Source organism: Chelon labrosus, assembly GCF_963514085.1.
Source record: "Chelon labrosus genome assembly, chromosome: 4".
Taxonomy (NCBI): Eukaryota; Metazoa; Chordata; class Actinopteri; order Mugiliformes; family Mugilidae; genus Chelon; species Chelon labrosus.
The window spans coordinates 17,160,485-17,175,480 of NC_140340.1; the positions used below are offsets into that span (position 1 = coordinate 17,160,485).

At 41.8% G+C, this 14,996-nt stretch overlaps 1 protein-coding gene across 1 annotated transcript in view; it reads left to right on the forward strand.

Moving 5' to 3' along the window:
* Nucleotides 1–14,996, forward strand: part of slc12a5a (solute carrier family 12 member 5a) — a gene marked incomplete at both ends in the record, with an annotated part of 85,256 nt that overhangs the window by 36,392 nt on the left and 33,868 nt on the right. Inside the window, 2 exons of the mRNA XM_084543374.1 lie at nt 8,410–8,503; nt 8,974–9,111. Of these exons, the coding sequence (XP_084399500.1) occupies nt 8,410–8,503; nt 8,974–9,111 (232 nt within the window). The remainder of the gene's footprint in view (nt 1–8,409; nt 8,504–8,973; nt 9,112–14,996) is intronic.

The window sequence follows — 14,996 nt, forward strand, 5'->3', positions numbered from 1 at the left end:
CAGCCAATCAGCTGCCAACAGCTCAGGAGCCAATCAGGATCGAGGATCTCTGCTGGAGCTGTTGAGGAGCCGAAGAGAAGGGACCGTGTCAAAGTCGTACCCTGTGAGGCAGAGCCGCATTAAAATTCATACGCCGCCGAAGCACCAAACTGAATACTGATCAAGGCACAGGTCCTGTCCTGCAGCACAGCGAGGGAGCAGAGCGGTTTTTAGGTGCATATCCACACTTGTGTTCCCTACATACATGTAACCATAAATACCCGTCATAGAGCAGCAGGCAGAGAGAGGAAGAATAAAGACGGTTAGATAGTGGAGAGTGGGAGACAGAGAAAACACAGAGTGTGAGATCTCGTTATACAAGGCTGTTGTGTCTCTGATGTGGTGCTGGAGCCACGATCGGAGGGAGGAGAGTGAGAGAATATCTGTTTATGACGGTGTGTGTGGGCAGATGTGGTCATGTAACCGTACACTGTTGCTATTTTCCCCTCTGTACATTATGTTTGTGCTCCTGAAAGTGTGTAAATCACTTGTAAATGCAATGTTTTACAGAACATGCATAAGCTCACTCCTGCCTGCCTGCGTACTTAGTTATAAATAGATGTCTACAGCGGAGCGAGAACATGATCAATAATTATGTCATAACCTGACTAAGGTGGAATTTACAAATAAATGAATGATGTAGTTTAAATAAAAAGAGAATCTGACTTTGTGCTGCTGGAGGAAGTATATTTGACTTCAGTGAAACATAAGCCCAGGATTATGGGTTTGCAGTGTAATGTACAAGTTAGAGCATCATTAATCATATGTTTGTTTGTTTGTTTTTTGCACATTTCTGTGCCATATAGTGGGAGTGACTGGGGCACCGAAACGCAGCCTCTAAATAACGCATTATCTGCCGCGAAGCTCGTTCATTTCACCATTATTTTGTTATGATACGCTAGTGCTATTCCCTGTTGAGTCCAGAGTTACCTGTTGTCTATTTGGGGACATGCAGCAGTTTGTTGTTCTTTGGCCAGCTGTTCCACTCTCTGCCTCCGCATCCTCCTTTCAACGAGCTCCTCATCCGTATACTCTGGCTCAAAACGTTAAGGTCGTCCATCATAAACAAAGTCGTCGTCCACAACCTCAGAATCTGAAAAGTATTCAGCCATGTTGCAAAAAACTAGCAGTAGCAAATTACAGGTAAACAAGCCGACCGTCACAGGGTGCACATGGCGCTCAGAGATGACATCATCCAGGTCAGAAGTTAGTAGGTCAATCTACAGACCACGGATGATGATAACAGGTAACTCCAGACTCAACGGGGAATAGCACTAGCGTATCATAATAAAATATTGGTGAAATTAATGAGTTTCGTGGCAGATGATGTATTATTTAGAGGCTGCATTTCGGTGCCCCAGTCACTCCCATTATATGGATATACGTGGATGTAAATATCTTCCGAACGACTCCAAATGACACCAAAGTTATATGGGTGAGTAAACGATCGTATTTTATGCCAAAAATAAGGTCCAGGTTGTAAAAAATGGTAATTCACCTTTACGACATTGAAACCCAATTAATAAAGTGGTGAAATTACATTCTCCGTAACTTATATATTTGACGCCTTTTATCTAATTCATTGCAACATCTGCATTGCACTCAACAATACACTGACTTGGAATTATTACAAATGTATCGGTGAAACACTTAATATTTAATAAAATAACTGAATATTGCTGTTCGGTCAGCGGATGTGGGTAAATGTGATGAGCTCGGTTTTCTTTATTATTCAGTCAATCAAGAAAATAATTAGCAGAGTCAGCCATAGACAGCTATGTATATAATGATTTCACGTACTGGAACTCAGTCTCGACATCAGCAGATACTCCTGAATATATGCACAGATGAATAGATTACTAAAAAACACTAAGCTTTATCAAAAAGATCAAAATGGCCGCTAAAAAAACCCAAAAGGTTTACATGAAGATTAAATGTATAAATCTAAATTAAATAACGTGGACCCCTGGAAGCTTTCATGGAAAATAAAACTAAATTATTGCACTTGATTCTGCATAAACTTTCCATATTTAGATTTATCTGTACAACATTCTTATTATTACTGCGACATACACTAGATTTAAACCATATTTGAGATAGGACTAGATTTGCACATATCTGCTGCTGTCCAAGGGTCAGTTATCACTCCAGTGCCGTCTCTATAAAAAACTATACTGCTTTGTAATTGTAGGCTTTTCCATTTAGGTCAATTTTAGACAAACGTGTATATATATATATATATATATATATATATATATATATATTTTTTTTTTTTTTTTTTATCCGGAATTGCACATGGATATGTTTGGGTACGTGTTAAATCACTGCCAGTCCTGATTTGACTGGAATTTAGATTAAAGTGACCTTAATCCTTCACCTGACTCCACCCAGTTTGTCCGCAAGCCGAGACAGAGAGAGAGTCGGAGACAGAGAGGCCGATAGTGCTGATTGCTAGACATGAATTAATGTGTTAGTGTATTGACATTCAGAGGAGACAAGAGAATCAGCGCGTGAACTCCTGACCTGCCTGGATTTGGCAATGCACCAAGGAACAATGGCGGGGAACGCAGCCAGAAAATCCAACTTTGTCTATCTTTTTTAAATTGTTCATTTCCGTCCCACTAATTTCATTTAAACTCCTCACTCTAGCATTTTTCTCCAGATGAAATTAAACTTGTCTCTGAGGATATATTCTCACTGTTTGTTCCACTGTGAGTCTGACCGACAGCTAAAGGCATGCTAAAGGCAGTTACCTCATGTACTTTCGTACATGAGGTAACTGTGAATAAATTTAGGACGTGTACGAAAAGCCTCATTTTTCAACAGCACAGTGAGTAGTTTGTGTCCTTAAAATGGCGGAAATCCAGCCATCTCTGCCCAGACTAAGATTAATTAGCCGCTCTTCTGCTGCTGGACAACCCCGTGGGGTCTGAGCCAAGTATACGCACTATCACACATATACACACCCTTGCACGGTGATACGCACTCACCAAAACAACAGGTGGTCCCAGAGCCTCTGCTTAGTCAGCTCCTCAAGAAGCAGCATCCAGTTCTTTGGCTTTTCCCCCTAAAGTCAGTCTGCAGAGAGAAATAGCAGTATGGCAGCGTGACACAGCACAGGCAGAAAGAGAGAGACGGCACAAGAGACTGGAAGAGAGACAGGGAGCTATAACTGTGTCTGTCGCCACCTCGCCATCGTACAAGGAGGATCAATAAAACAAAGTCAAATACTTCTCACCAAGTAATCCTCTGTGGCTCTGTTCAAAGATCCGTTGGAAAACTGTGAATCGTCAGAATGAGAGCGGTGGACCGGGCATCCACTCGTTTGCACAAGAAGTTGTATTTACTCTCAAACACTGGACGTGTCCCCCCACTCCTGGTGTAGCTCATACTGACAGACAAGAGAAAACAGAGAGTACTGAATAGACACACGTGAGATACACCGATCAGCCACAACATTAAAACCACTGACAGGTGAAGTGAATAACATTGACCGTCTTGTAACAACACAATGTTCTGCTGGGAAACTTTTGGACCTGGCATTCATGTGGATGTTACTTAAACATGTAGCACCCACCTAGACCAGACCAGGCACCCCCACCCCATAGCAATGACACTCCTTGATGGCAGCAGCCATCCCCAGCAGGATGCAGCCTGACACAGACACAAATGGTTTAGAAACAACTAAAAAAAAACATGAAAAACAGCACAAGGTGTTGATGTACATGAAGAGACGTTTATTGAAACCTTGAGCAGACCGATAAGGAAGTTGCAAGAAAGCAGGAAAAAAACAAAAACAAAACATGTGTCTTTTCTTTATTGAACTAATCACTTCTCGTGGCCACATTACAACAGCAAAACCCCCAAACCCTTTTAAGCGACTGACTCCACCAACATTAAAAATCATAATAATGGTTAGGATGTACACCAAACACAGATTTTGTGTTCCTATGATATTCAATCTACTGATAAACAACACCGCTAAAGAGTCAAACCTCACATTAAAGAAACTCCAAAAAATATTTGGCATATTTGCATGAAATAAATATTTGATTATTAAAATTGTAACAATTCATTTTCAACAGAGTAACTAAAGATTTAATAGACTGATTATGAGAGTTAGACTGTGATCACATGTGGGCTGGTGAATTTGATGTATTTGGACTCAGTATGCCACAAAATCCATCATAGTCTGATGAACACCACTACACTCGGATAGCCTTGTGCTGCATAACGTTGCAGCAAAGCAAACCAAGACACAATTTTAGTTCATAGTGAAGATTAAACAATAAAATTTTGAGGATAGGAAACCAGTGAGTGTAAGAAAGTAACCCTAACCCTAACCCTAACCCAAATACCAAAATAGTAAAGCTAAAACACCAAGGATTGCAATAAACACATAGTAAGCACTGTAGGATCTGCACTGTAGAAAACAGAAGAGCATATTCAGTGTTTGTGTTTAGTAGGGGATTTGGGGACCATCACATGCTCAGTAAATGAACAGTAAAGCTTTGGATTTTGACCACAGATAGTGAGAGGCTTTGATAGTGAGAGCCATTGTTGGACAGATCCCATCAGATTGAGGAGGGATAAGCTGCTTGGGGGATGCGGTCAGAGCGAAACTCTGTCATTTTTGCAAATCGAGGGTATCCGTCATTCCTTTGATGATGGAGTTTTAATTATTAGATGATGAGGAGAAATGGGCCATGTAGAGATAAATGATAGGATTGAAAAAGTTGTCTTTGGGGCATTAACCCACAGATATACGACTTTGTGGTGTGTGTGAGTGTGTGTGTGTGTGTGTGTGTGTTAGGGAGAGAGGGAGAGAGAGAGAGAGAGAGATAGTCAGCGGGATAAAATGGGATTTCAAGAACTTATGAAGCATGATCATTTTTAGCCGCCATTAACAGGTGTGGTGTTGTATGATGATACATTAGTGTGCTTGCGAAGCCGAAGCACTGCATTGTGTGATTTACTTCAGAAAGCGGAACGTAGCGTTTGTTCAGGCCCAGAAATAAACTTGCGTCAGCTGTTTCATTAGTGCTTCACCGCCATTGTCTCTTCATCACCTGTTTCATTAACAGCTGATCGTCTTGATGCATGTTCACGGCGCTGCAACACAACCGAAACACTGTTTGTAGTCTCATCACTCTTGAGTCTTTTTATGTGTTACATTACTGCAAGTATGAGAGTTACTGCTCAGGTATGATTGGGAGGATATGCTCTCCAAGTAGAATATGACATGGTAAATGTACAGTTTTGTATATTGTATAGATTGTTCTGTATTACAGTCGGGCACATGTCACAAACACAGATCTCCCTAAACATTTACCGCAAGGAAACGTCGTCCACACTGTTATCGGGCTTGAAGCAGTGGGTGAACCCAACAGGAACGGCACTGGTGCGTTGACAATATTTCTTTTCAAACATAGAGCAGTGACTACGAAGAAGAGTTGACCAACTGTCAGCTACAAACTGTGTATGATGATGGGGCTTAAGCAGCACATAGAGAGTGTCTGTATGTCTGTTTGTGCATGTACATGCACATTGAATACTGTGCAGCTCTTCCCCCATAAATCTTTGTCTTTCTAACGTCTGCCGTTCACTGCATGACTTATATTGTTTGTCTCCAGTGCTGCACCGAGTCGTATCTCCCTCACCCGGTCTAAAGAGCTGAGAATACAACAACTAAATAATCCAGATGTTCTGAAAGCCCTCTGTTGGCTGCTCTGGCCTCCCTTTTAACAACTGTGCATGTTTTAACCTGCGGGTCAAAGTGAACTGAACCTTAAGTGCTGCAGAGGCTTATACATTTTGCAGCCGGAGGTACAGCTTGTGTCTCTCCCTCTCTCGCCTCTTCCTCTGTCCCTCTGCGGGTTCCCATTTCAGATCTCGCTTCCTCGTCTTTGTCTGCCCGTATCTCTCTCCCTGTCACAGTTCACTCTCACCCTATCTATCTGTGTCTTTCTTCATCTTCTCATCTGCAGCCTTCTTCTCCTGCTTTCTATCTCTGCGTATTAACCTCTCTGCTGCCTTTTTCTTTGCTTTCTCCCTGTGCTCTTTTCGTGCCCCGAATCTTCCTGCTCGGCCCCTTTTCTCTGCGAGCCCGTCTGAGTGGCCCTATTGCTCTGTCTCCGTAGAACAGTGTGCCGACTGTCAGCGATGCCCCGACGTCATGGCACATGGCTGCGGCATCCTGGCTATAAATAACTCGGTCTCGCGGTGCTCAGTCCAAGACAAGACCGAGAGCCAGAGGGAGAGCAATCTGCTGTCTCCCTCAAGAGACGCTCGAAGGAGAAGGCGCAAATAAGACAGCTATACTCAGCCTTCCCCGCCTAGACCTTCATTGTACTTGCAGAATAAAGTGGTTTTGAATTTAATTATTTTTCGGGAAGCAGTTCAAGTACTGAGGTGAATCAAAGGTTAAGGCTCTAAATATTGAGGTTTAATAAAGCAGACAGTATACTTCTTGAATTTCCATGAGGCTGCGCAGTGGGTCACAGGGGTTAAAGCCATTACAGTCAGCTGCTTTTATTGATCTGTGTAGGTGTCATTAGTCCTGTGCTTTTATTCTAGATATTCTAGATCTTTATCTTTAGGAATTCGAGGACTTGCCTGTGCAGTAACTTTTCAAAGCTCAGGCTGGCGACAGTAACACGTCACTCTTTTACAGTTCTCTATTGAGCAGATGTTCATTTTACAGTATCGTGCCTTATTTACAGTTCTACTCAGAGTTTCTCATGTGCAGATCTGTTCACTTGGTCTTAACCATAGAAAAGGCATATGTTGTTCTGTTTTAATCACTCTCAAAGTACACAGTGCGACACAGGCTTGTTTGAGCTCCTTTTCACTTTAAATGATCAGAATAAAGCCATGCACTAGCATAGTCCTTAATAAATGCATTACTATGGTAACCAATGGGTCTTTCATGAATAAAAAATAAACTGGAGCCAATTTGTTTTTCTCATTCTCAACACTCGTCAGCCGTGGTCAGCCAACATATCGCTCTGATGTATTAACATTTATCCGGACAATTTATCCGTCTATCTGTAATTATTGCAATGAAATCCTTATAATATATATTATAATATAGAATATTTTTTCAGCAACAAAAACAACTTCTAGCTAACTATTTAGTCAAAGTTTGACTGCTTTGAATCTAGTCTAAATGAACCAAACTGATGGTAACTAGCTGCACCAGAGCCGTTGCACTACTTCACACTGGTATATACCACATATAATTGTGTTGTTCTCATATTCTTTGTGTAGTAAAAAGCAGGATCTATCTAGGTCGGTGAGAAAGTCGTTGACAGGATTATTTTTTCAATTTCGACTTTTCTGCAATCAAATATATCTGCGGGAGAAAGATGACGATAAACAACAATGCAGCTCAGATTTTCAGTCTTTGTAGCTTCGCCCATTAAATCTTAGCTGCAGCTACATTTATTAAGGAAGCAAACCTGTGAATGCAGGACCCTCTGTGTACCTACTGATACCACGGATATCTAACATAAAAACATAATAAACCTCTTGCAATTCCAGCAAAGGGAACCGTATTCCTTACCTCAATGATGTGTAATGTAATTAATGTTTGCAGTCGGGTTATTGATTTAAAAAAAAAAAAATAATTAAGAAGTGATTGTTTTGATGGAAAAATGGATTGACTAATGCCTGATGCTCCTTGAAATAAATTTTCATGTGTCAGTTGGAAATCAATGATCTCGGAAAACGGGAATCGATAAGTCTGCACTGGAGCTATAGGCTGCCCTTTCGGTGCTGTGTGCTCTGAGGGTTTGTTTGTTTTGGAGCTTGGCCCTGCATCCTGAGCCTGTGAACTCGTGGACAGATGCTTCTCGATAGAGCCACAATGCCTTCAGCGAGCTGTCGCCTGAATAACATCACGCTGCTCTGTGTTTTGAAAAGAAAAAAAAAAGCTGTCGAGTATTTTAAACATCTCTTATTATTCTTCAGTCTTTTGATGTCGTCGGTGTAGCGAAAACCTGATTGAGATGTTCCAGTTTGTGTTCTTTCCGTGGCCATATGGAATATATAGCACTGCACATATTGTGAATGCACAGTCCATTAGGTATGATTCTCTTTCTCTGCAGCTCCGACTGTGGCCGCTTTATGGAGACAACAAGCCTCCTCTCCTTTGTTGGCAGATGTCCTCTGCTTTAAGCCTCCTGCCTGTGTGTCTTTCTTCGCTTAAACATTAAAGTAATTAATAAATAAATAGTCATTCATTTTGGCCTACAAAAGAGTTCTTTTGACACGAATGTGCGTGAGTCTCTCTGCTCGTGTGCTCTCTGTGTCTGCTTTATTTCAGTCCAGTCTAAAAGTAGAGGTGTCTCTGTTTCTTCCAGGCGACAGTAACCCCAAGGAGAGCAGCCCCTTCATCAACAGCAGCGATGCTGCCGCAGAGAAGAGCCAGCAGTATGACGGCAAGAACATGGCCTTGTTTGAGGTACAATCCTCTGCACGCACACACACACACAGACACGCACCTCTATTTGTTAACTCACACAATCAGGCATGAGAGTAAGAAGCAGGATGCACTCATTCACACAATTCAGTGATTGAATAGGGGCTCTGACATCGATTAATGAGGGTAATTACTGTGCGAAGGGCATGTGGGAACTTCAGGTTAATGCAAGCAAAACTCACACAGCCACAGGAAAGAAATCCACCAAGGCAATTTGCCTCAGCTTTGCACAAATGTGTTTACATTGTGTTCTCTGTGGGATTGTAGATGGAGATAGAAAATGAAAAAAAAATAACATTTTATTGCGTGAGCACTTTTTGTTCAGTATCTGAAATATCTCCAGGGATCGATGGGAACCGTCACCGGGTACACTTGAGATGTTTTATAGTTCAGTTGGTTGGCTGAGATGACAGTGATGACGGCATCCTTCCTGTCTGTTTGTGTCCCTGCAGGAGGAGATGGACACCAGCCCCATGGTGTCGTCTCTTCTCAGCAGCCTGGCCAACTACTCCAACTTGCCCCAAGGTAGCAAGGAGCACGAGGAGGCTGAGAACAACGAGGCCGAGTCATCGCGCAAGAAACCCGTCAAGGTATTTACCCAGAGTCACCAAGATACATGACTACAACCAGAACAGCAGCTTTCAGTCCCCAAATTCAGTCATGGGATAGGCCTATTGTAATCATGTTAATCAGGGAACTTAATGAGGAGATATACAGTGTAAACAAACTTGATTATAAAAACACATTTGTGGGCCAATAACTCATCTGGTTGAGGGAGCGAGCCCATAAATTAAGACTATAGTCCTCACTGCAGTGGCGTAGGTGCAGTTCCAGCCGGCACCTTCTGCTGAGTGTCATCCCATCTCTCTCTCAATCCGTTATTTCCTGTTCATCTCCACTATTCCCTGTCAAAGAAAGACATGAAAGGCCTCCGCATCTAAAGACCATCACGCATCTCCGCGTTCGACCTCGTTCGTACCGCTCTCTCGACCCATTTCATCTCTCCGTTCCTCGGATCCTGTCAATTAATAAACTTATTTGCATATCTAAAGCGCACGATCTTTGTTGGTGAATTGTGGGCTGTGTGTGTATGTGCCGGTAAACCATGAAGATCTGTGTGCTATGTAGCAGAAAACGTACTAACTTCTAGAGCAAGATGGTGCAATCGGGTTGAAAATATAAAGGCCAGTCTTTTCCATGATGCATGAGAATGCTTGTAACTGCTGAGGCGCTGATTAGTTTGTGAAAACATTTAAATATACTTTAAATGTGTTCGGGTATGCCTGCTGCAGCTTATATAAGGGGGTTTAATGTTGGTGTAGCACAGTCTAATGATGTTAGCGGCTACAATATACATAATAATATTAAAATGACAACTTAAGCTTGTCTGCAAAAAAAAAGCCAAGTTTATGAAAAATCATCCCTTCTAAAACAAGTCACTAAATTCAATTTACACCAATCTCCTCTCAGTTTGATAGCATAGATAAATCCCTTTCCTGTGGATTTACATTTGCAGCAGTAACATTATTTATTATGCACCCTGGAGAAAGGGCTGTGTCTGTAACCTTGTTGCCTGGGGATGTCCACTAATGGTTACCAAATATAGATTTGTGCTTTACATACGATCGCATAATGAATCCCTAATAGCGCAGTTTCTGATTGTTTTGTTAAGACGCTCACTGGAGAGCCAGAAAACCTCCACCAGTTTAGAAGTTGTCAATCACACTCTATTGATGTTATGAATCCCCTGTTCATGTTACTGCATTGCATCTTAAATGTCACTCACTAATGAGTTCCATCCACATCATCCCTTGGTATTTTCTGCTGTTGGGTGTTGAGATGCCAGCAGGAAGGAGTTTACTCTTCAGCCTTTTTCCTCAGCATGTGATTGACAGCGAGCTACATTATTAATCCTGTGGGAAATTGTGGTTTTAGCTGAACAGCGAGACGTGACATAGCAAAGCTGAAATGAAAAGAGATGATAATAGCGAATAATGAAAGAAGTTCTGCCGAATTAAATATGACAGACGGGCTGGATAAGTTACTGATCCACATGTTAATATGTTTCACACTGGCTTTTCAAAGTGTGCGACTTAAGAGTCAGCCCATGCGAGGTAAAACAAATGTTTAGACATTGAGAAGCTGCAGCGTTGACAGGTTGACAGCTCTTCTATGACCTTCGATCCCTTCTGTCCAATCAGCCTGATATTTTCTCTTCCCCTTGTTTTGGCTTTCCTCTTCGTTTGTGTCACTTTCCACTCCTGTCCTGTTTCACTTCCACTCAGGTATTCCTAGTTTCTACTTTTTGACCTTGTAGCAGATCAATGACGATGACCTGCGAGGCCAGTGTACCTGTTACTTTTCTGCTGTGGCTCCAGATGAGTCCAGGAGATATAATGTAAAAGATACTGAACTCACAGTAGAGATAAGGTTTATAGGCACAACTGAACTCAGGATTAATTGCATTGGTTTGAATAAAAACAGCAAAACGACATCTAAGAAGATCTAAGAATTTAATTTTTCTCTTTTCATTACGAAAAGATTACATTCTGATTTGTTCCAGAGAGTTTAGCCACATCTCATCAACTAAAAGAGTTTTTTGTGAAGATGGTTTAGTTGTCCAGTTAAGTTTCCTGCTTTGGTCCAAGGGTTGGGTGTAGCAGCACCAGACTTAGTGACATTCATGGTCCCCAGACAATGTCACACCGATTTTCCCAAACATCCAACCCCTTTTGAAATGGTTATATAACATTTCATTTCCATCAGCCTCAGCTCTACTTTGTATTTAGCGCTAATTAAAAAATGTCTTTGAAGAGTCTAGACCCAAGTGTGGAAAAAAAGCTAGCTTCTCACAATGGCTCAAGAAGCCACTTGTATGGGTGGTGAAATGTTTTAGTCTTAAACATGTTAGCATGCTAACTCCTTAGAAGACCACGGTCAACATCACTACTAAGCATCCCTATGTTATTATTGTTATTTTTAACATGGCACTGACATTATCATTAAGGCCAGAAAACAACTGCAGAGCACAAAATATGATGCAGAATAAGATTTCAGGTTTAAAATGTCATCTCTACCGAATGAGCAAAAAAACCCCACTGTGATACAATAGTTTGCTTTTGGTTGTGTGTAACCCTGCAGATCATTCTGGTTGTATTTGCACAGGTTTTGAGATCTGAGATTTCTGCCTTCAAGCACAATAGGATTCAAATTATTTTGTAAAAACATCAACAGCTGCCTTTCTTTCCAGCAACAACTCCTGACTGTATTTGGATAATCCACGGACCTCACTGTGGACGGGCTTCACTGGAACTACTTTCCACAGAATAAATTTGTCCCTTGAAAATAGCCGACAGCGAGATTTGTTCACTGTCAAGGGTCAGGGGTGCACTGTTTCTGAAAACAAATGTAATTTGGTTGAACCGACCTTCAAACTGGGTTTATAGCTTTTTTTCTACTATCTTCTGACGGGCACAAACAATCCAGGTAGCAGCTTTAGAAAACAATGGTGCACACATGGGAGTTCAGCATCAGCTCCATGTGTCTTCATTGTGGAACAGGCTGGCAGTGTTATATTAGCTCATCATCCCAGCCCTCCCAGATGTCCCAAATGTACATGTATGTAGGTATATTTGTCCAGCTCCTCTCAGCTCAGTTAACACTGGGAGCAGGCCTAATCTCCCCCCTGTCACCCCAACCCCTTCAATACTTTAATTAGTCTGCACGCTACACCAAGCTGCTGCTTCACCAATCAGCAGCCCATTCCACAGGCAATCTCTCCATCGCCATGAGAGGCTTTTCATTAAGGCAGCCTGTGGCGTTTTATCGCTCACACAGCGACCTCTCCCTCTCTCTCTTTCTCTCTCTCTCTTCCCCCCATCACCTTCCTTCTCTATTTCTCGCTCCACTCCCCCTTCCTCACTCTCCATCTCCTTCATCATCGGTCCCTCGAGTGAGGGAGTGAGTGAGTTGTGAGACTGAGGCAGCAGGCTTTCTTTGTCGCAGTGTGAAAGCCAAGATTAGAGATTTGGTTGGTGTGTGACATGAGGGAGCATGCTGGAGGTCACGCAGGTTAAGACGGAGACCTCTCGCAGCAAATCTGCTGGCAATTTTCTCTTCTCTGACTTTGCCCTTTTCATATAGGAAGGCTGGGCAGGTTTAATTGCTGAGAGGCAGTTCAGAGTGCTTACATTAAGTAAATTAATGCACCAGGACAACATTTAAAGCTGCTGAAATCAGTGTTTTAAACTATCAGAGGATCAGATGATCACTTTTATCTTTTATTTTATTTTATGTCTTATTAGACTTTTTCATGATGATGTTTTAGTACTCACAGCACCTGGTTAAGGAAAAGAAGCTAAGGAAGCTTTTCTGCAAGTGTATTGAAGCTTGAACGCTACTACTGTCGTCACCACGTCAACACCATAAACACCGTCAGTCTGACACTTCTCATATGCGACTCTTGCTCAGCAAAAAAACACAACAAAACACGCTCTACAGCCACAGTAACAATGTCAACTAATAGAACACAACAGAACTGAACAGAAACACATGAGCTTATCAGTTCTGTGCGTTGCAGATACGTGTAGCCTACATAGATTCGGACCATCATTACCATTTAATAGTACTTCACATTGTGTTGTAAGAATATAATGTAGCCGGCTTTAAAAAAAAAAAAAAAAAAGCGGTATATGTTCGGGTCCTTTTCCGTGTATAGCAGCTGAAGATCTAACAGCTTTAGACAATGAAATTAACCAACAAATTGTTGATGTGCAGCCTCCTTTCTCTGTTACCGCAGGACGTTTGGTGAAGTTGTTAATTGACTGCCTCTGAGAGGATTAGGACCGTTCCTCTGCTAGCGTTAGCGGATGCCTTTTCAGATGAGTGTGCATTGCAGTGACTTGCATATTCTGGGCTTCATCTTTACTGAAGTATTTCCACACACTTGATGAACTGCAGTTTTGCTGCAATGACCCACTGGGCTCCTTACCTGTCTTCTCCGAGCCGTCCGTGTTGTCATTGTCACGTGATCAGCAACTTAAAGCGCCATGGCACAGCAGTGAAGTCGACTAGTTGACTTATCTGTACAACCCCTACTGCCAGCAACAAAGGTCGACCATGAGTCGCTCATGTCTGGACCAAAGAGTTGCTACCCCCAGAAAGCTGACTGTCAGCTTGGTGTGTCACGACCTTAAACCAAACCACACACCTGATTATGGACGTGCTTCTGGTTCCAGATTCTCCTCCTCTCATCCCTTCTCTTCTGTCGCACTTCTCTCTTTTTTTTCTCTGCCTCAAGCAGTTGGTTTCTCCCATATGAGCTGGAGGTTTCTTCCTGTTATAGGAGTTTTTTCCCTTGTCACCTTAAATTGAATTAATGCAGCCAGCATTTCCTCCAACAACCTCCCTTGCTGCATGCACCATTCGCATGTTGCGGTCATGCAAATAAATGTAGTGCTGCACGTAAATGTATCTCTCCATTCACTCAAAAACACTGCAACAGAAACATTTCAGTAAAATGTGTGATTTCTTGGAGAAGGGATTGAAATTGAAATAGCTAAAGGTGGGAAACCTGTGTGAAGCTAAGTGCATCTTTGTTCTGTTGTGTTTCTAAAGATCTTTTAGGTTTAAATTGGTAAATATCAGAAATGCGTTTTGTCTTTTGTCTGGTTTGTAAAGCCCCTTGAAAACCTGTTTCGTAACTACAGAAAGCCAAACGGTAATATTTAAGAACAGAAATAATATCTTCGGCTTTCGCTGTCCTTATTAGAAATCTGACAGCTGTGCCCTGAATGTGTTGCAGGTGTCTAATGAAATACAAAAGGAGAGACCTTTACAGAACCTTTAGCTTCTCTCAATCTTGTCTGAACACGAGACCTTTAATTCTCGCTATTTGTTATACATAATGAGAAGCCAAATGAGTTACTGCCTTGATATATATGTGCTGAATCTAAAACTTAGCATCTAGAAATCAGGTAATAACTGAGAGTCTTTTTTCAGACACAGTAATGTAAGTCTTGTCTTCATTCCTTTATTATTTTTCATTAAATCCAATAGCAGTGTGCAAAATGACAGCCTATGGAAATTGAAGGTCAGTAGCTTTTTATATTCTGTTCTTCCAGTACAACCCAAGATAAAATATGCAGCAGCATTTACTCAGCGATATCTTGTATATCAACGAAACCGAACGCAGTACAAACAGTGAACCCCTTTACTTTCACTCAAGTAATTTTCTAGATGAGTGCCCTTGCCAAGAACTACAGGAACATTTGTCCATACGCTCTACGTCTCTGCTTTTTACTGCACAATGTTCCTTCACATAAACGTTGTTTCGCTTCTGGTTATTTTATGATCCCTGCTCTTAGCGCTGTCCTCTCCCCCTCAAGCCCTCCCCGCCTCATTAGACCAGCGTATCTGATCAGTATTCCCATCAGCAGTCCTCAGAAGGATGTACCCTGATTAATGTCATTTTGTG